The following is a 23,011-nucleotide window of genomic DNA, read 5'->3' on the forward strand; positions in this document are numbered from 1 at the left end:
TGCTGCTGCCCTGCACCATCACCCCCATCCTCCGCATACACTGCCCTGAGGCTATTGTAGCACCCTGAGGATTCGGCTGCTACAGGGGTATTGCACCTCAACCCAGAGGTGTGATATTCCACTCCCGGGTAAGGAAGGAGTGTGAAACTGAGCTCGGTAGGCTGCATGCACTACACACATCCCATTTCCGAGGAGCAGACCGACGGTACTCCCACTTAGAAATGTGCAGGTACGACCGAGTCTGTTCCTGGCTGGAGTGGGAGGGGGGTGGTACATCCCAAGTAGTGTAGGGGCAGATAGGGGGAGCAGCCTGGGTAAAGATAGGAGCTCATTGGGTGCTGGTCACCTGAGCTCACACATAGAGGGTGTATATAAGGTGGGCACCAACTAAGAACAGGGTCAGTTGCAGAGAGAAAGTCAGCGAGCAGAGGAGAAGAGAGACCCAGAGTGAGAGAGGAGAAGAGAGAGAGACCCAGAGGGGGAAACAGAAGAAAAGGACTCCAAGAACCCAACTTAAATCCCCGGGTGAAGAGTCGGCATCAGGGTACCGGAACCCAAGCTGGTGGGGGCAAAAACACACCCCAGCCAGAGACCGGAGACCGTGGGCAGCATTTGCCACGGTCACCCACCACATCCACCACGAAGGCATACCACGTGGAGGGTCAGGGAACCCAAGGCCAAGGGTCTCCCAACAGAAGGCCCGAGGGAGCTGGACCTGGGTGGATCAATAGTGGGGACGGCCAGAGAAAGGACAGAAGGAGAGCTCAGGGTCACGCTCCGGACTTATTTGGGAGTTGGCTGGATCCAGAACCTGGTGGACGCAGCACGGCTCGGGAGGTTACTCGAAGCTGGAGTGACCAGAACATCAGCAGTGAGTAAACATCCTAAACTGCATAACCCGACTCTGTCTCTGATTGCCGTCTACACTGCATCACCACAACTCCCATCCTCTGCACCTGATCCCCCTGAGGCTATACCCCACCCGTTGGGGGTTATATCACCAAAGCTGCACCTCCACCACCAGCCTCAGCGGACCCTGCTGCAGCGGCGGCCACAGTGACCGCAACACAACGGGTGGCGTAGTCGACATTAAGAACTTAGTAACATCTGTAGGACTGCCACATACAACTCAGTTTGACACCCTGGGCACGGACCGGGTCACAGCCACTCGGAAGACTACAACTCCCATCTGATTCGGCTCCGGATATTCCCCCTAAAGAATATGGCCCAGGGGGCGCGTCAGCTTTGGCGTAGTCGGCAGGATTACGTGCCCGCAACAACCGGGTACTGCGTGCCTGAAGAAAAGATCGCATTTACCTCAAAAAGAAGTCTCCTGCCGGTTCCGGAGGGTCCCCGCCATCGGACTCCATCACAGATCGATTCCCGCCGGGTGTCCGTCATTAACAACTTTTTCCCGCCATCTGCAGAGTTTCCCGCCACTGGGAAGCGATTCCCGCCATTTCCAAAGGTTTCCCGCCTTGGAAGAGCGGACGCCATTATGGGCGTGCCAGAGGGTGGCGAGAGGCCACCTCCCATCGTGGGCCAGGACCGAAAATGGCGCCAAAAGTGGAAACCGCCCCCACCAACAGAGACTGTGATGCTAGAGGTGTCTGTCAGCGTGAAAGAACCGCCCCTGGAGCTGACAGTCACCCAGTGGCCCCGGGACCGCCCTCGAAGTGGGAGGAGACGAAAGAAAAGAACGAAGATGGGTGCCGCCTGGAGCAGTCTGGAGCGAGCGCACCCGGAGGCAGGAAGCCTGGAGAAGAGTAGCAGAGAAGCTCACCCGGAGATGGCGAGAGAGCAGAGCAGCACCGGCCCGCTGGCCAGGAGCCTGCTGGAAGAAGAGCAGAGCAGCACCGACCCGTTGGTCAGGAGCCTGCTGGAAACCACGACCCCACTAGGCCTAGTGGAGGTCCTAGCACAGCTCCCCCGAGACCGGGAGTGTGCACAGACCGCTCTGGAGGGCCTCGCACGGAGGATGGCCCGGGTACAGCGAGAGACATTGGCGGAGTGGAGCCGAGAGATGGCCCAGCAAACCAAGACCCGGAGCACGCCAGCCAAGATGAGGAGACAGACCGCCTCTGAGGATGGCGCGGGAGGACCCAAGGCCGGAGACGGCGCCGAGAAGGGAGCCGAACGCATGGAGGCAGGTAAAGGGGACGTCTATACCCCAAACCGGGACACCGCTTACCTGCCCCAGCTCCCCGTCGCAGAGCCCGAAAGTCCCCCTGCTGTGCCCGAAAACGCCATGTCACCGACGCAGACTAGGCCCCAACCGGAAGCCGCCGCCGCGACCCCTGTGACGCCATGCGCAACGACCCCGAGCGTGGCAAAACAGGAAGCAACACCAGCCTGGTCGCAGGGCCTAGAATTCCCGGGCGTCGCATCACCAACAGCGCCCCCTACCTCCGCGGAGCCTCCGGCCTGGCCGCAAGGCCAGGTAGCCCAGGGTGCCGCCGTCCTAACGGTGCCCTTCACCTTCCAGGTGCCCCAGGCCTGGCCGCAAGGCCTGGGCAACCCGGGCGCTAACACCACCGCGCCCATAAGACCAAGAGTGCCGCATCTGGGAGAGGACCTGTACGCCCAGCATACGTGCCCGAACGGGTCTGAAGCTAAAGGTAACCATAAAGCAAGAGCAGGAGGACGCCGTCGCTAAGGACAGCGAAGCAGAAGCTGTATATAGTTGCCCGTCGGGGCACAGTAAATTGAAACCGTAAACTGAAACTGAGTACTGAAACTGAGACTGTAGTTGCTAATATAGTCCCCGTTGGGACCAGCATGTGTGAACTGTTACCCGTTTAACCCCTAAATCCCACTGACCGAGGACTGAGAGCGGTCATTCCTCCCTAATACCTGGCCGAGGACTGAGAGCGGCCATAGTCCCTGTATATAGTTGCGCGTCCTAAAGCGCCCCCTACCGGTTTTATAGGAAAACCAGTTTTCCAGAGAGACTGTCGCACTTTACCCGGTCACACGTTGCACAGTGACCGGAGGAGGAGCCAGAGGCGACGAGAATGTTTTATATGAAAAGTTTTATGCTAATATATGTTGTTTTATATGTTTTATATGTTTATGAAAAAAAAAAAAAATGTATGTTTGTGGTGTTGTTTATGTCTTACAGCCCGAGGACGTGCTGTGATTTACCAGGGGGGAATGTAGCACCCTGAGGATTCGGCTGCTACAGGGGTATTGCACCTCAACCCAGAGGTGTGATATTCCACTCCCGGGTAAGGAAGGAGTGTGAAACTGAGCTCGGTAGGCTGCATGCACTACACACATCCCATTTCCGAGGAGCAGACCGACGGTACTCCCACTTAGAAATGTGCAGGTACGACCGAGTCTGTTCCTGGCTGGAGTGGGAGGGGGGTGGTACATCCCAAGTAGTGTAGGGGCAGATAGGGGGAGCAGCCTGGGTAAAGATAGGAGCTCATTGGGTGCTGGTCACCTGAGCTCACACATAGAGGGTGTATATAAGGTGGGCACCAACTAAGAACAGGGTCAGTTGCAGAGAGAAAGTCAGCGAGCAGAGGAGAAGAGAGACCCAGAGTGAGAGAGGAGAAGAGAGAGAGACCCAGAGGGGGAAACAGAAGAAAAGGACTCCAAGAACCCAACTTAAATCCCCGGGTGAAGAGTCGGCATCAGGGTACCGGAACCCAAGCTGGTGGGGGCAAAAACACACCCCAGCCAGAGACCGGAGACCGTGGGCAGCATTTGCCACGGTCACCCACCACATCCACCACGAAGGCATACCACGTGGAGGGTCAGGGAACCCAAGGCCAAGGGTCTCCCAACAGAAGGCCCGAGGGAGCTGGACCTGGGTGGATCAATAGTGGGGACGGCCAGAGAAAGGACAGAAGGAGAGCTCAGGGTCACGCTCCGGACTTATTTTGGAGTTGGCTGGATCCAGAACCTGGTGGACGCAGCACGGCTCGGGAGGTTACTCGAAGCTGGAGTGACCAGAACATCAGCAGTGAGTAAACATCCTAAACTGCATAACCCGACTCTGTCTCTGATTGCCGTCTACACTGCATCACCACAACTCCCATCCTCTGCACCTGATCCCCCTGAGGCTATACCCCACCCGTTGGGGGTTATATCACCAAAGCTGCACCTCCACCACCAGCCTCAGTGGACCCTGCTGCAGCGGCGGCCACAGTGACCGCAACACAACGGGTGGCGTAGTCGACATTAAGAACTTAGTAACATCTGTAGGACTGCCACATACAACTCAGTTTGACACCCTGGGCACGGACCGGGTCACAGCCACTCGGAAGACTACAACTCCCATCTGATCCGGCTCCGGATATTCCCCCTAAAGAATATGGCCCAGGGGGCGCGTCACTATACTCCTCCCGTGGGGAGTTATGCTACGCTCTGCTGCACCCACAACACCAGCCTCAGCGGTCTGCCCTGCAGCGGCGGTTCACTCTGACCGCAATCCATGGGTGGCGTAGTCGGACATTTAAATATCAAAACCACATAAATAGTTCCGCCACTGGTTTGACCGCCCTGAGCCACGGAACCGGGTCGCCGCCACGGAGACTACAACCACCAGCATCCACCAAAAAGGGTCCGGCTCCGGGTGTCCCAAGGCCTAGGGGGTGCATCAGAACATTTTCATCACCTTTCACAATCACCAATGGGACAAGGCAGGGATGTCCTCTGTCCCCTCTCTTATACATCCTAGTGACGGAGCACCTGCTCTCATCAATTCGCTATAACCCCAATATTAGGTGGATTGAGGTAGGAGGCACCGAGTACAAGTGCTCTCTATTTGCTGATGATGTCCTAGTATATATCACTCAATCACATATATTCATCCATGCTGTTATGGCTGAAATAGATCACTTTGTTACATGGTCAAATTTTAAAATCAATGCAGCGAAGTCTGAGGCCCTCGATGTCTCCCTCCCCAAATCCATACAGGATTCCATCCAGTCCAACTTTCCCTTTGCCTGGCCCTCACAGGGTATCAAATACTTAGGAATTCCTATTCATAGAGACCTCTCCCATCTATGTTATCTTAATTTTGGGCCCTTTATTGAACAACTCCATACAGACCACGGTTGGCAAGTTAGAACTGTAAGATTCACTACGTGAACCACTGGTGTTTTGTGGAAAAGCACATGTACACTGTGTTCCAAATTATTATGCAAAAAGTGTTTAGGAGTGATAAGGGAAGAATTTGTTTGTTTGTCAGTTAAACTCATTGATGGTGATGTGTGTCAGGGCTCTTTATATCACTGTAAGCAATTGCAGACACCTGTGCTAATTAGTTTGGCAGGTGTGTCCAATGAAAGGCAAGACTACTTAAGAAGGCTGTCCCACATTATTAAGCAGCCTACATTTTCTGCCAAAATGGGAAAGAAAAAGGATGTGTCGGCTGCTGAGAAGCAACTAATTGTGGAGTGTTTAGGTCAAGGCATGACTACAATCAACATTGTGCGATGATCAGGATGAAGTGTCTTGGCAATCAAGAAGTATGTAGCTGATTCACAGTACACACGTGTGCGTGCTGATAAGGGCAAATTGAGGACTCTTTCCTACATGCAATTACGTCAGGTTAAAAGAGCAGCGGCAAAAAAGCCTTGTCATAGCAGCAGACAAGTTTTTGAAGCTGCTGGTGCCTCCAACGTCCCCCGAACAACAAGATGCAGGGTCCTTCAGAGGTTTGCAGCTGTGCATATGCCATCCTGTCGACCTCCTCTATCCACTTCACACAAGCAGAAACGGCTCCAGTGGGCCAAACATTACATGAAGACTGATTTCAAAACTGTTTTGTTCACGGATGAGTGCCGTGCAACGCTCGATGGTCCAGATGGATGGAGTGGAGGATGGCTGGTTGATGGACACCCCACGCAAACACGGCTACAGCGCCAACAAGGAGGAGGTGGAGTAATGTTTTGGGCTGGAATCATGGGGAGAGAGATTGTCGGCCCCTTTAGGATCCCTGAAGGGGTAAAGATGAACTCCTTAATGTATGTGGAGTTTCTCAAACAGCACTTCCTGCCATGGTTCAAGAAGAAGAACCGTGTATTCCACAGCAAGATCATTTTTATGCATGATAATGCACCATCTCATGCTGCACATAAAACATCTGCATCTCTGGCTGATATGGGCATAAAAGGGGACAAACTTATGGTGTGACCCCCATGCTCCCCTGACCTCTACCCCATTCAGAACCTCTGGAGCATCATCAAAAGGAGTGTCTATGATGGCGGGAGGCAGTTCACATCTAAGCAACAGCTCTGGGAGGGTATTCTGTCCTCATGCAAAACAATTGAAGCAGAAACCATCCAAAACCTGACAAATTCAATGGACGAGAGAGTTCAGAAGCTCCTTTCGAACAAGGGGTCCTATGTGAAAATGTAACATCACCTAGAATAAAGTTTTGAGTTGAAAACTGTTTGATTTCAGTTTCTAATAACCTGCTAATGCTTATAATTTCAAAAATGACCATTTTTTGGTCTTTATTAAAATGAAAAGGTTGATCGAAAAGTTTGGGGGCTCTAAGAGTGTGGCAACCCAGTAGTCAGGATTACTTCGAATTCTGACAATATGAGGGTCATGCTGCAGGTAGTGCAGCAAGAAGGCACTTATGTGTCTTGCGCATCTCGGAGCCCCAAAATTATTTTCCGGGCTAGATGCAGCTAAAAATTATTATTAATTTTAAATCTGGTGGAGCTTAGTATAGATGGCCTAATAGAATCAGTGCTGCACACTGCTACAAAGCCCAAATTATTTTCCAGCCAAGGTACAGATAAACATGATTAGTAATTTTAAATCTGGTGGAGCTTATTATAGATGGCCTAATAGAATCAGTGCTGCACACTGCTACAAAGCCCAAATTATTTTCCAGCCAAGATACAGATAAACATGATTAGTAATTTGAAAGCTTAAAACGGTTGGTGAGGTGATTTTAACCAATCATCAAGCTTTTACTCTCCCCAGGATGACACAGGGGTAGAAAATTCGTTTCGGATCCATGATTTGTTCATCTTTATGAACGTGAGTCTGTCTACATTATCAGTGGAGAGCCGCGTGCGCTTATCTGTCAGCACACCACCAGCAGCGCTGAGCACACGTTCAGACAGAACGCTGGCTGTGGGGCATGACAAGATCTCCAAGGCGTAAGTGGCTAGCTACGGCCATTTATCCAGATTGGAAGCCCAAAAAGAGCAAGGGTCCAGTGACACAGTCATGGCTTCAATGTTTACTTGGAGATACTCCTGTACCATCGTCTCTAGGCGTTGACTATGTGTCAGACTTCTTGTCTCCTGTGGCCTTGCAAAGGATGGGCTAAAAAAGTGGTGAAATGATTCCGCAAAATTGATGTTACCAGCAGATACTGTGGTTCTGTTACGGTTTGAGTGCTGAACACTTGACGGTCCCACGGTTGGCAAATTGGAACTGTGAGATTCACTATGTGCACCACTGGTGTTTTGTGGAAAAGCACATGTAAGATTCTGCAACAGTCTCTGCTGATACTCCTGCATGCGTGCATCCCTTTCTATGGCAGGAATAATTTCTGCAAATTTACTTTTGTACCGGGGATCTAACAGTGTGGCAACCCAGTAGTCAGGATCATTTCTAATTCTCACAATTCGAGGGTCATGTTGCAGGTAGTACAGCAAGAAGGCACTCATGTGTGTTGCGCATCCAGGATCACCAAGTCCCTGTTGTGTTGGTGGCGAGGTAACAATCATGCTTCCTTCCTCTGTCCTCTCCCCCCAACCTCGCACAACAGAAATGTGATCAAGGTCTCCCTCATCTGATGAGTCTTCCATCAGTTCGTCCTCCACTTCTTCCTGGGCTCCTGCACCTTCCTCACTAGTTTGGCTGCTACCATGCGCCCTGGTAAAACCATCTCCCCCACCCCCACCTGCCTGCCGCCTTGGTGCTGCCGACCGTCTGGACCTTGCAGATGTTAGCCCTTCCGCATACAACTCCTCCTCCTCTACTTCCTCCACCTCCTCTTGTGCCACCACCTGACTCCGAATTCTGTTTAACATGTGCTCCAGCATGTAAATCACCGGAATAGTCATGCTGATAATGGCATCGTCAGCACTAAACATCTTCGTCACCATTTCAAAACTGTGCAGAAGGGTGCATAGGTCCCTGATCTGAGCCCACTCCTCCAGCGTGATTTGCCCCACCTCTGGATCTCGTTGGCCCATGCTATACGTTAGAACGTATTGCACCAGGGCTTGTCGGTGCTGCCACAGTCGCTGCAACATGTGCAGAGTTGAATTCCACCGGGTAGGCACATCGCATTTTAGCCGGTGAAGTGGCAGGCCCAACGACTTCTGTAGAGATGTAAGTCGCTGAGCTGCGGGATGCGAACGGCGGAAGTGAGCACACAGCGACCGTGCCCTCTGCAGAAGGCCATCTAGTCTGGGATAGTGGGCTAAAAATTGCTGGACAGCCAGGTTCAACACGTGAGCCATACAAGGCACGTGTGTGACATTGCCCCGGCGAAGGGCCGCACCCAGGTTTGCAGCATTGTCGCACACGGCCTTCCCTGGTTTCAGGTCCAGTGGAGACAACCATTCATGAAATTGGTTCTCCAGAGCTGACCACAACTCCTCAGCTGTGTGAATCACATTTCCCAGACATTTCAAAGTAAAAACCGCATGATGACGTTGAGCCCTACTGCCAGCATAGTAAGGAGGTGTGCAGGATCCCTTCTGCGCAGTTAGAAAGCTTGTGGCTTGACCAGACAGGCTTTGGGTGCAGGTGGAGAACCGAGAGGAGGTTGAGGAGGCAGAAGCAGTGGAGGAACTTTGAGATAAAGAGGATTGACGAACAACTCGTGGGGACAGCAAGACTTGGACAGCAGCCCCTTGTCCTGCTGTCACCATAGTTACCCAGTGCCCAGTCAACGACATGTAATGCCCCTGTCCATGCCTACTCGTCCAAGTGTCTGTGGTGAAATGCACCCTGTCACACACAGAGTTTCTCAAAGAAGCGGTGATGTTGTGTGCGACATGCTGGTGGAGCGCAGGCACACCTTTCTTTGAGAAGTAGTGCCGACTGGGCATCTGGTACTGGGGCACTGCGACGGACATAAGGTCTCGAAAATCCTCTGTGTCCACCAGGCGGAAAGGCAGCATTTCTGTAGCCAAGAGCTTGCAGATGGTGAAATTCAACCTCTTAGCTTTCTCATGGCTAGGAGGAAATGGTCTTTTACTTGTCCACATCTGAGGGACCGAGGGCTGGCTATTGTGCTTAGACGGGGTTGATAAGGGTGTCCCCGGCAAACTGCCGGTCTGTGAGGAAGATGCAGGCGGACATGTTAGGTTGCCTTGATCCAAAGGTGGTGCTATCGATGTCGGACAGCGCTCAACACCAGCTGGTGTTACCACCTCCAAAGATAATGATGACCTGCCAATCACGCTGGCTGTTGCGAGTAAAGAGGTGGCAAGTCTGCGCCCCAAAACAGGTGTGACTGCTGTCCCCCCAGTCACAGAGGATGAAGAGGCCGCGGATGCACAAGATATGGCAGACGGTGGTTGGCCCGGCCGGCTAGGCCGCATTGTAGCACAGTGAGCTTCCCACTGCAACTTATGCTTCATGTCCATGTGCCGGTTCATGCATGAAGTACTCAAACTATGTATTTTTTGGCCTCTACTTAGCTTTTGCTGACAAATGTTACAGATAACATGAGTTGGGTCATCTTTATCGATCTGAAATAATGCCCAGGCTATGCAAGGCTTAGCACCCATGCGACCTGAAGAGCCACCACGACTTGTGGTGAGAGGCAGAGTTGTGTTTGAGGATGCAGTTGTTGACGTGCTTCCAGTACTACGTCTCTGTCCAGGAAGGCGCAACCTGACCTCGTCGTCACTAGCATCCTCCTCCACCTCCTCTGCTGACCTCATCTCTTGGCTGACTGTGGGTTGACAGTAAATGGGATCTCCAACCTCATCATCATCACCCTGTGCGTTATCACACCCGTCGTCCTCAGAGCCAACCTGTTCCTGCCCTGACAAAAAACTAAAGTTGTCGCTCCAATCAGGTATTTGAGTCTCATCATCGTCTTCCTCATTGTCTCCACCAACAGGAGTTACAGTTTGGGAATGAGGGTCTACATTATGGTCAGAACCTTCTGTGTCTGGTCCTGGATCCGACTCATAAAGATTCTGGGCATCAGTGCAGATCATTTCCTCGTCTGGATTCACAGAAGCGCTGGAGTCGACCTCTGATTCCCAGGCTATAGTATGAGTAAACAGCTCTGCAGACTCAACCATCTGTTCTACCTCATACTCAGACGGGCAGCTGGAGATTTGGGAGCTGTGAGGAAGCAAGTGCGATTGGGGTGACACCTTTGAGGACTGGAGTATTTGTGATGTTGAAGTTGATGTGCAGGAGAGCCCACTTAAAGGAACACTTGATATCCGTTGAAGCACCTGCTGTTTTTGTGCCTCATCTGGAATTTGTAGCGATTGGCGTGGCCGTAAGAAAGGGATCTTATCACATTGTCCGCTAAAAGAAGTAGACATTTTAGTTTGGCAGGAAGATGGTCTTTCTTCTGCAGATGTTACTGTTGCTTTAACACCTACCCCACGGACACAACCTTTTTTCCCCTTCCGAACACGCCTATTCCCCTTTCCACCAGCAGCAGGCCTTTTTCCACTCATTTTGGTGGTTAACTAATTCACAACTCTGGAGTTGTTTGCACAAAAAAACAATGGATGGGAACCGAGCAGAGCTGAGTGGCCAAACTGTGGTATTAGGCCAAAACTATTGGCTGGGTTAGATGCAGAAAAAAATTATATTCAATTTGCAACCTGATGGAGGTCAGTATAGATGGACTAATAGAACAAGTCCCACACACAGCTAGAAGCCCAAATATTTTTTCAGAGGTAGATGCAGACAAAAAATTATTTTGAATTTGCAACGTGATGGAGGTCAGTATAGATGGACTAATAGAACAAGTCCCACACACTGCTAGAAGGCCAAATATTTTTTCAGAGCTAGATGCAGAAAAAAATTATATTCAGTTTGCAACCTGATGGAGGTCAGTATAGATGGACTAATAGAATGATGCTATGCCCAAAAGATTTTACTTCACTAGGTCACTTGGTATTCTATACACAGGTGGTATATCTTTCAACACAGATAGGCTACTCCACTGACTAACACACTCTGCAATAGGCCAAAAAGGATTAGCTTTGCTAGATTCAGCCAAATGCTGTGAAAAAAACTTGCACAGCACTGGCACAGACCTGCCTGGCAAAAACTGATAGGAACTAATGTAACCTAGTCCTGAAAAGGACTGCAATTACAATTAGTCTTTACTCCCACAACCTATCTATTTAAGAGCACAGACCTGCCTGATAAAAGTCGTAGGAAATGCTGTAACCTAGTCCTTAAAAGGACTGCAATCACAACTATTCCCTACTCCCAAGCTATCTGTAGATTTGTGCGAAAATTGGCTTGAAATTAACAAGGTATAGCGCACGCAGCAACACCGGTGCCGTCTAACACGCAGCTGCAGCAGTGAGAAAATGGTGGTGACGGGGAAAATGGCTTGGTCTTATAGGGCAAGGACATGTGACATACACTGCCAATGACACATGCCCTTGCTTGTGTGAAAAAAAGCACTTCGCTCCGTGTGTGCGCTGCTGATAGGCTGACAGATTGCACCTCCCCACTGTAAATGCGGGAAAGAGAAAAAAAAATGGAGATCTTCATTATTCCTGCAGAGATCCATCCCCTGCCCCTCCCCCCGCCCTGCTGTACACTCAAACTGCTTATTAACATTAATTTTCATCATTACTGAGAAAAAATCCAGTTATGATTTTGGTGCACGAACAGTTATCGAACATAACCTCGAACAGCCGAATTTTTCTCAAATCGTTCGTGTTCGCCGAACGGCTCGAACACCGCCCAAAACCGCTCGAATTTGAGATTGGCGAACAGTTCGAGTCGAACAACGCTCATCTCTATTAATCATTAATAATAAATCATTATATATGTTTGCACACTGGTTCATATGCACTGTGTATAAAAGTTATATTATGCACTTGCAATATCTGTGGCCTTGAGAAGGTGCTTGCATTACTTGCACTATCAATTACACCTTTTAATTGTAGCCTCTTTTTGCACAGTTGCCCATATGCATTTTATGTATATTTTTTTTAATTTTTTTTTTTTTTTTTTCCCTGCACCTGCAGTATTTGTGGCCTTAAGGTGGTGCTTATTCTCTTTGCACTATTAATTTGCATTATGTGATTTCATTGATTGCACTTTATATAAATATGGCAGCTTATTTGCACACTGGTTCATATACACTGTGTATAAAGTATATTTTGCACTTGCAATATCTGTGGCTTGCATTACTTGCACTATCAATTGCACCTTATAATTGTAGATTGTTTGCACAGTTGTTCATATGCATTTTATGTGTTTTATTTTCTGCACTTGCAGTTATTTGTGGCCTCAAGGTGGTGCTTACTCTCTTTGCACTATTAATTGCACTTTATTTAAATGGTAGCTGATTTGCACTATAGCTAATGGCACTTTATGTGATTTGATTTTGATACATTCCTCAATCTTATAATTCGATATATTGAATCAACATAATTATGGTTCAGTGATTTTGAGCACTTGCTCTATATGGTGGATATATCATGTTCTAACTGGCTTGTGTATTTCTTTTCTGTTCTAGCTTCCTTCCCACTTTTTATGTATTTTATGTTGTATTTTAAGTATGTCAATAAAAACTTCATGTTTTATTATACTGGTGCTAATCTTCCAAGTCGTTTATAGGTTTATAATGGTTTATATGGAAGTGCTCTTGAAATTTTGGGGCTAAAAAAATTTTTGGGGATTATTTGCCCAGAAATCAGGCAGTTTAGTGTTGCGGCCTGTGGGTGGGTGGGTGGCTGGCTGCATACTTGCGCTTGCATTCCAAGTAACAGAAAATTAAGCAGATGGTGGCCTCTATCATCATCATGGCCTCACCTCGGCACTATGAAATATCCTGAAGGAGAAGCCAGGGCCCACCAGAGGAGTCTCCGGTTCTCTGGTGGGCCCGTCCAAACCTGCCGAGAAGCAGCCCTGGCTAAGAAAAGTGTGGGGGAAGGTTCCCGGACACTCTATGGCTGCTTTTTTAATGTGTATCGGACATGCTTATGCATGTTATTTCTTAAACCGCATTGCAGATAAAGTTTTAGAGAGGTGATGTCATCTGTTGATTATGCAAAAAAATAACAAGAATACCATATTATAATCTACATTTGCAGAAATACACACACTTGATTAACAATAGTATGCAAACTATTTTGAAAAACTCATGAGGATATGGCAGGATGATGAAGTTATTAAATAAAAACAATGTTACCTTCTCCCATTGTGACAAGCTCGTAAAGTTGCTCCTGTAGCTCAGATTTCTTAAAATATTCCACTCTCATTTCATAAAGAGTTCCATATCGCAAATGAATAATACATTTTGTTGTAGACTCATATGCTACTGGAATGTCTTTCCTGTGAATAATTGAATAAAAAATAAAAAACCTTATGCATTAATCAATACGTTTTATAAATGATATTTACTTTAGGCTGCTATAGACACTAAAATACCCTCAACATGCTGAGCTGCACAAATTCAGCCTGACTGCTCTGATTGGGTGCTTCTGACATCTGGCAGAAAAGGAACAGCCTGTTATCCATTGTGCTAGGGGACTTTGATGCACTTATGGTGTTGCCCCAAGATTCCCGCTGACCTAGCCATATCACCAAAAACTTAAAAGGGGTTGTTAATTTTCTGAAGACTGGGACACAAACTTTGTTAAATACCTAAAATGACAAGCTCAGAAGTTTCTCACTGTCCAGTGCTGGATCTCTGACGCTGCTCTGGTCCCAGTGTTTTAGCTGCAGTGGTGACATCATGTCAACAGTTTAGGTCACTGCTCTTGCCAGTCACTGAGGTCAACGGCTCATGCAGGGAGCTCAGTGGTTGTGCTGAGGATAATTTCCCACACCACTGATCTCAGTGTATGAGCGATGAGCTCTGTAACTAGCAAGACCAGTGATACACATTGTTGACATGATGGCACTACTACAGCCAAAAAACTGAGAACCGAAACAGCGGTGGGAGCCAGAATTGGACTCCACTTGAGAATAAGTACCTGCTGAGTTTTTTTATTTTACAGAGTATCCAGACAACCTCTTTAAGTGTATTAAAATTTAATTGGTAAAGCTGAAAAAGATTGCTTTTAATTACCTGTGGCTCAGTCATTTTTGTAACCAGATGAGATCCTGCTTAGGACTTTTTTCATGCGAGGAGCATCTAACATATACACTTATAGGACTGACATCACTATTCAGTTCTCAGTCACATCACCTCAACTTTAATCAGAGCTCACACATATAAATGCATTAAACATACAGTCATGGCCGAAAGTGATGGCACCCTTTAAATTGTTCCTAAAAATGAAGTATTTCTCCCAGAAAATTATTGCAATTACACATGTTTTGTTATACACATGTTTATTTCATTTCTGTGTATTGGAACAACTACAAAAATAAGCTAATTGACAATTTCATACAAAACCCCAAAAATGGGCCAGACAAAATTGTTGTCACCCTCAACTTAATATTTGGATGCACACCCTTTGAAATAAATAACTGCAATTAAATCGCTTTCTTTAACCCCTTTACCTCCCAAGAATATTTGCACTTTAATGACCAGGCCAAATTTTATATTTCTGACTAGTGTCACTTTTCAGGTAATAACTCAAACGCTTCAACGGATCCCACTGAATCGGGAATTGTTTCTTCGTGACATAGTGTACTTCATTATAATGACAAAATTTATTTGATGTGACTTGCGTTTATTTGTGAAAAAAAATGGAAATTTGGCAAAAATTTTGAAAATTTTGCAATTTTTAAACTTTAAATTCTTATGCCCTTAAATCGGAGAGATTTGTCACACAAAATAGTTAATAAATAACATTTCCCACATGTCTACTTTACATCAGCACAATTTTTGAAACAACATTTTTTGGGGTTAGGAAGTTATAAGGGTTAAAAGTTGACCAGTGATTTCTCATTTTTCCAACCACATTTACTAAACCATTTTCTTTTTAGGGACCACCTCACATTTGAAGTGACTTTGGGGGGCCTTTATGACAGAAAATACCCAAAAGCAACTCCATTCTAAAAATTGAACCCCATAAGGTGTTCAAAACCACATTCAAGAAGTTTATTAACCCTTCAGGTGCTTCACAGGAATTTTTGGAATGTGGAAGAAAACAATGAATATTTAAACATTTTTTCGCAAAAGTTTTACATTAGACCCAATTTTTTTTATTTTTGCAAGGGTAACAGAAAAAAAATGGACTACAAAATTTGTTGTGCAATTGTTCCTGAGCATTCCAATACCCCATACGTGGGGAAAATCCCTGTTTGGGTACACGGCAGGGCTCGGAAGGGAAGGAGAACTGTTTGACTTTTTGAATGTAAAATTTTCTGGAATAATTAGCTGATGCCATATAGCATATGGGGAGCCCCTGATGTGCCTGAACAGTGGAAACCCCCTACAAGTGACACCATTTTGGAAACTAGACCCCTCAGGGAACTTATCTAGATATGTGGTGAGCAGCTTAAACCCTCAAGTGCTTCACAGAAGTTTATAACATTGAGCCGTGAAAATAAAAATTTCACATTATTCCCACAAAAATGCTCTTAGTGTCATTTTTTTTTAATTTTCACAATGGTAACAGGAGAAAATATAGAGGGACAGGTGTCAGCTCTCAGAATCAGCTGACACCCGGCTGTGAACACGCACGCACAGCCTCTGTGTGTGCAAAATCGCCTAGACATATCCATATGTTCCATGTCGGTAAGTACCAGGCCACAGGGATGTATGGATACGTCTCTTGTGAGAAAGGGGTTAAAGATCAACAAGCTTCTTACAACTCTCAAATTAAATTTTGGACCATTCTTCCTTTGTAAAGTGCTCCAGGTCTCAAGCTGGAAGAGCGCCTTCTCCCAACACCAATTTTCAGGTGTTCAATGGGTTTTAGGTCCAGACTCTCTGCTGGCCACTTCAAAACTCTCCAGTGCATTGTTTCCATACATTTCTGGGTGCTTCTTAAAGTATTTCTTTTGAGCCATTGTCCTGCTGGAAGATCCATGACCTAGGACACAAACTCTGCTTTCTGACACTGGGCACTACATTGCGATCCAAAATCTTTTGGTAGTCTTCACATTTCATCATTTCATGATGTCTTGAACGCAGTCAAGGCACCCAGTGGCAGAGGCAACAAAATAACCCCAAAATATCTCTGAACATCCACTATATTTGACTGTAGGTACAGTGTTCGTTTCTTTGTAGGCCTCATTCCATTTTGAGTAAACAGTAGAATGATGTGCTTTACTAAAAAGCTGTATCTTGGTCTCATCTTGGTCTCATAAGATGCTTTTCCAGAAGGATTTTGGCTTACTCACGTACATTTTGGCAAACTGCAGTTGAGCTTTATAATGTCTCTGTCAGCAGTGGGGTCCTCCTGGGTCTCCTGCCAAAGCATTTTATTTAATTCTAAAGGTGATGGATAGTTCGCACTGACACTGATGCATCCTGAAGCTGCAGGACAGCTTGAATTTCTTTGGAACTTGATTGAGGCTGGTTATCCACCATTAGGACTACCCTGCATTGCAACCTTTCATCAATTTTTCTCAGCCATCCACGTCTAGGGAGATTAGCTACAGTTCCATGGGTTGTAAACTTTTTGATTATGTTGCATACGGTGGGTAAAAGAACATCAAGATCTTTGGAGATGGACTTTGTTGATATTGTTCAACAATTTGGGTTCTCAAGTCTTCAGATGGTTTTATTTTCCTCTTTCTCTTCTCCATGCATAGCATGACACACAATGCAAAGATTGAGTCAACTTCTCTTTTTTTCTGGTTTCAGGTGATTTTCATATTGCCCACACCTGTTACTTGCAACAGGTGAATTTCACTGAGCATTACATGCTTAAAATAAAGTTGTTTATAGGGTATCCACAATTTTGGAAAGATGACAATGTTCAGTTTGCATTCTTTTCTCAGGTTTTTTTGTGTTGTTCAAAAGCAAATAAACATGTGTATAACAAAACATGTGTAATTGCAATTTTCTGGGAGAAATATTTCATTCTCTGGAATAATTTCAAGAGTGCCAACACCTACGTCCATGACTGTACCTAATAAAGCAATGCAATGAAGTAAACCGTAACTCAAAGGCACATTGTAAATAGTACACTGCTAGTGCTAAATGCCAGGTTTACATACATACAGTGGATTGCAAAAGTATTCACCCCATTGGCATTTTTTTGTGTTTTGCAATCTTGAATTTCACTGTTTTTTTGAGGGTTTATATCAGTTCGTGTAAATAATATGCCAGCAACTGTGAACATTTAGTTTTCTTTTTATTGTGAAACAATCAAATAAGACAAAATAACTGTTAATAAAATTACGTGGGACCCCATGCCCTTTTTATCTTCAGAAATTTCCTCATTAATAAATTACATGAACAGTAAGGTACACACGCAAAGCATGGATTATATATATCACATATTTATACCTTTCCATCCAGCTATCCATATATCTATTATCTATTTCCATATATCTATCGACCTATTATCTATTTATTATCCATCTATCTAATCTATCAATATGGATAGATAATGCATAAATAGTTAAATATATGTGTGGCACCCCAGGAGTCCAGTTGCCACACTGGCATTGCCTCCCTCACAGGGGGTGATGCCATGCCTGGAAGCAAGAAGGGATCCCCTAATCAGGTATATCAGCATCCAACACTTTCCTGGCTCCAGACCTGAAAGGGGAGCTCCTCCCCTTTGATACTGGAATCTGGAGGCAGGGTTAGTGCAAGGGAGAGCAGAGAGTTGAGAGGAGTTTGAGACAGGACAGCGACGAGGAAGGACCTGGTGAGGGGAGCTTTGAACAAGCTGGCAGCTCGGGCCTTCCTCAAGTGTCACTCCCATGTGGCGGTGCTGGTGAGGAAACAAACGTTTTACTCAGGGACGAGGGTCGCAGCACAGCTTCAAGCAGCAGGGCCAAAGAGAATAGCGCCGAGGGAAGGCCTACCACTCCACCTGGGGAGGTGGATCCCTCAACTTGCTTCCAGGCCGCCCGGGCCTCCACCACTAACTGCTACCAGTGCCCCAGTCTGCTCTGTAAAACCGCAAGTAAAAATAGAGGAAACCGCCATTAATTTGTTGTCTGGTCATTATCTGCGCCCTCAGCCCTGCACGGCACTGCACCAGTAACATATACCTCATCAAATCATCAACTACACTGCCCTGGAGCTCAGCTCTGCCTGTGGAGAGCTGAACCAACTCTGCTGCGTCACCATCAGCTCCAGTGGATCTGCACCGCAGCGGCGGCCCCACATAGCCGCATACCACAGGTGGCGTCACGAACATTATTATCTCAGAAACTTTATTCCCCTTTACTTGACCGCCAGGGGCCACGGACCAGGTCACTGCCACGTGACATCCCCAGCACCGACCGGCCCGGCTACCGAGTACCCCACGGCCCTAGGGGGCGCGTCAACTTGGCGTCACAAACAGGATTAACGAAGCCCGGTATAACCAGGTACGGTGTGCCATAGACTCTGCTGAACTGTATCATCACGTCATCTGCCGTCAGCCGAGGGGAAGCAGGAAGCCCAGATCCGTAACCGCTGGGTAAGCGATCCCTCTCGCCTGCAGAGCAGCAGGCTGGTACATCAGCAGGACCTGGCTGAGGTTCACTAGGGGGGAGGAAGATGCCCAACCTGGGAGAGGATCCAGCCGCAGGCGCAGCCATCGCCACTGTGATGCCGTTATCCATGCCGTATATCCCAGGGGCGGCGTGGTGGCCTCAGTACTCAGGGGAGCCGCACACCCTGAGCAAATTTGAGGAGAGACTGCGCAGTTTGTTCCAAGTGTATCTCATGTCTGAGGAACAGAAAGTCAGCATCCTTATAGGCCAGCTAATAGGTGCAGCCCAGAGGGAGGTGAAATCCTGGCCGGGCAGGGACAAAAGCTTTGTTAAGCAAATTCTGACCAGGTTGAAGGATACCTTTGACACCCGCACAGCAGCGGAGATTAAAATGAAGTTCTACGGGTGCAAACAAAGGGTGCAGGACAGTGTACGGGACTATGCTCTAAACGTGCAGGGGGAGCTGCGGGCCATTAAACAGGTAGACCCCGACAGTGTGCGAGAGGAGGACAGATTGCTAACCGAACAGTTTATTGAGGGGCTCCTGTCTGGCACTCACCGGACACAGCTGCGCATTATGGCTCTGCAAAACCCTGATCTGGACTTTGCGCAATTTAAAGACCGGGCCATCCGGGTGCTGTGAGAGTCAATCCCAAGTGGCAAAGCACCCCGATGACCGGCTATCACATACTACCAGGAGGTGGCGTCCTTTTCCCTGGCACCTGTGGAGGCTGACGCGCAGACCCTAGATAATGACCCGTCTGCAGACCTACGCCTTCAGGTCCAGGAGCTGACCAAAAGTATGGCTACACTAACCAAAACCGTGCAGACCATGCAAGTGTCTCCAAAGAAAAGGATCCAGCTGGCTTGCAGTCCAGATGACGTCCCATGGCGACGGCAGAGAAGGATTCCACCGACCAGAGGGAGAAATAGCGATCGCTACGACCAGAGCGGACAACCCATTTGTCTCCGCTGTCAAAAGGCGGGGCACATCGCGAGATTCTGCAATTTAAAAGAGCAACCCCTGGGGCAGAGGTTCAACCCCCCAGGAGTAAGACACCCAGGCCCACAAAGCTGGTGAGACAAGTACGTGGGAGGAAGACTGGTTCTACCTGTCGTGCTTGATGGCATCCCGATGAACGCGTTACTGGACACTGGGTCCCAGGTGACGATGCCATATATCCTTTATAAATGATACTGGACTGATTCAGACATTACCTGCTGTCCAGATGAACATCTTAACATCTATGCCAGCAATGGTCAGCCCTTGCCTCAGGTGGGGTATAAAGAGGTGACCATAAAGGTTGGCCGAGTAGAATTGCCATCGCAAGGGTTGATTATTGTAGATATTGATGGCCGAGAAAGCCACCCTATGATAACCTTAGGCACTAATGTGATAGAGAACTGTCTTGGGGAAATTATTGTTTTGATGCAACAGGTCGCAGAGACTTCCAGTTCTAGTCAGCAGCGAGTTCTGCAGAAGGAGATCAAAGCCCAGACGCAGAGACAACAGGTAGAGCTGTCTGGTGGAAAAGTCGGCAGTGTCAGAATGAGTGATCCATTCCCCACTGCAATGCCCCCTAGGAGTGAAATGTTAATATGGTGTCTGGCAGCAATCGGTTTCAGACGTCAAGATTATAAAGGCCCTGGTAGAACTCGTGTACTCTGATAGTAGGTGTTACGGATCCGGGTGGTGGAACCTCTGCGCTGCGGTGCAAGGAGGGACCAGAGGGGCGTGACTAAGTATCTACTCGGACTGACCAAGGTCGCATGGCGGCTCAATCGACTCCGTGAACCAGGGAGGGACCGAGCAGAGGGACCAGGTGCCACTCTGGGCCAGACCTTGTATGAGAGCAGGTGACTCCCATGGGTCAGATGGCAGGAACTGACCGGTACAGCAGATGAGCACGGCAGGCAGACGGGTGGTCCAGGTAGACACACTGGTGGACACCACGGGTAACTGGCAGGAGCCTCCAGGTAGGCAGGCTGGTAGGCACGGCAGGTAACAGGCAGGAGCCCCCAGGTAGGCAGGCTGGCAGGCATGGCAGGTAACAGGCAGGAGCCTCCAGGTAGGCTGGCTGGCATGGCAGGTAGCAGGCAGGAGCCTCCAGGTAGGCAAGACAGGTTACTAGTAAGTTCTCCAGGTAGTCAGACTGGCCAAGCTCATAGACAGACTGGCGGGTTGGACCATAGGCAGACTGGCGGGCTGGAGTGTGTTCCGGCTGGCGGAGACAGGTAGCAAGTAAAGGCTCCAGATAGACGGACTGGCCAAGCCCATAGACAGACTGGCGGACTGGACTGGTAGTAAGTCTGGCGGACTGGACTGGTAGTCAGACTGGCAGCGGGACCTGAGGGCTGAAGCAAAGTTAGCACACAGAGCAACAACCTTGCGCGGGCACCTCCATTTTGGAGGAGGTGCCTTATATATGAGAAGTCCTCCGGCCATTGGCTGGGGACTCCTTAGGACGGCGCATGCGGCCCCTTTTAGAGGGAGGGAGCGCACCCTAAGCACAGTGCCCGGGAAGCTGCGCGCGCCGGCAGTAGTAGCAGGGCAGCCGGAAAACGCCAGAGCAGGAGAGCGGCGGAAAGGGGGACAGCGCCTCTGCCTGGCAGAGGGCAGAGACGCCGATGCTACAGTAACCCCCCCCCTTTACGCCCCCCCTTCTTTAGGCCTGCAAGAAATTCTTTGAGGAGAAGAGGAGCCTGGATGTGCTCCCTGGGTTCCCAGGACCTTTCCTCTGGGCCAAACCCCTTCCAATCCACAAGAAAAAAGGTTTTTCCTCTTAACCCTTTTGGTGGCCAGAAAGTTCTCTACCTCATAGACATCCTCAGCGGAGAGCGGAGCTGGGATGGTACCTAGAGTGTCAGAAAAAGAATTAAGAACAACTGGTTTGAGGAGAGATACGTGGAAGAAGTTGGGGATCCGTAAGGTGGCCGGGAGTTTTAGCTTGTAGGCCATGGGATTGATTTGGTTGAGAACTTCAAATGGACCGATGAACCGCGGACCCAACTTATATGATGGTATTTTGAAACAAACTTGTTTGGAGGAGAGCCAGACCCTGTCTCCAGTACAGAATAGAGGTGGATCCAGATGTCTCTTATCGGCATGTTTCTTCATCCACTTGGAGGACAGAAGAAGTGCGGATCTAGTGTGCTCCCAAATGGTAGAAAACTCGCTGACCAGAGACTCCGCGGCAGGATTGTCCACTGAAGCGGAGACGGTAAACGGAATCCAGGGGTGTTGACCGTAGAGCATAAAGAACGGAGATTTGGAAGAAGACTCGCTCTCATGGTTGTTATAGGAGAACTCAGCCCATGGTAGGAGCTCAACCCAATCGTTATGGTGAGCGTTGACGAAGTGCCGGAGAAAGCTGGTAAGGATCTGGTTGACCATTGGACTGAGGATGATAAGCAGAGGAGAAATCCAAGGAGACATCCGGCAGCTTACACGTAGCTCTCCAGAATCGCGAAGTAAACTGGACACTGCGATCAGACACAATGTGGAGGGGTAGGCCGTGGAGACGAAAGATGTGATGTATGAAGTCCTTAGCCAGCACTGATGCGGATGGGAGACCAGGCAGAGGGATAAAGTTGGCCATTTTAGAAAAGCGGTCAGCGACCACCCAAATGACAGTACAACCGGCAGAAACAGGGAGATCCGTAATAAAGTCCATAGCAATGTGTTGCCACGGAGCGGCAGGTAAGGGGAGAGGCAGGAGACGGCTGGAAGAAGTCTTGGAACCTTGTTACGGGCACAGGAGGAACAAGCCGTGAAGAAATCTACAACATCCTTGCGCAGGTAAGGCCACCAGTAATGCCGGGCAATGAGCAGGAAGGTCTTCCTCGGGCCAGCATGGCCGGCTAGTTTGGATGAATGGCCCCAGCGAAGAACCTTCTTATGATCCAGAACCGCTTCAAAAGTCTTACCGGGTGGAAGACGAGATAGGTCCAACGGAGCCACAGTCATCACTTTGGAGGGGTCGATGATATGCATAGGATCCCCCTCTTGGCCGGAAGACAGGAAAGATCGGGACAAAGCGTCGGCTTTAATGTTCTTGTCCGCAGGGCGGTAATGTAGGGTAAAGCAGAATCAGATGAAGAACAGAGACCACCAGGCCTGACGCGGATTGAGTCTTTGAGCGTTTTGTAAATAGGCCAGGTTTTTGTGGTCAGTGTAGATGACCACCGGGTGCAGACCCCCCTCCAGCAGGTAACACCACTCCTCCAGTGCCAATTTGATGGCTAGCAGTTCTCGATCTCCTATGGAGTAGTTGCGCTTGGACGAGGAGAAGAG

At 48.4% G+C, this 23,011-nt stretch overlaps 1 protein-coding gene across 2 annotated transcripts in view; it reads right to left on the reverse strand.

Annotated features, from left to right (window-relative positions):
- The window catches only part of LOC141161755 (uncharacterized), a 1,209,981-nt gene that overhangs the window by 719,599 nt on the left and 467,371 nt on the right, over positions 1-23,011 (reverse strand). For both annotated transcript variants that reach the window (XM_073647047.1, XM_073647037.1), the window contains exon 7: positions 13,349-13,491. In XM_073647047.1, coding sequence (XP_073503148.1) covers positions 13,349-13,491 — 143 coding nt within the window. The remainder of the gene's footprint in view (positions 1-13,348; positions 13,492-23,011) is intronic.

This window comes from Phyllobates terribilis, unplaced genomic scaffold (genome assembly GCF_046119375.1).
Source record: "Phyllobates terribilis strain yellow unplaced genomic scaffold, ASM4611937v1 Scaffold_1__5_contigs__length_1240528914, whole genome shotgun sequence".
Classification (NCBI taxonomy): Eukaryota; Metazoa; Chordata; class Amphibia; order Anura; family Dendrobatidae; genus Phyllobates; species Phyllobates terribilis.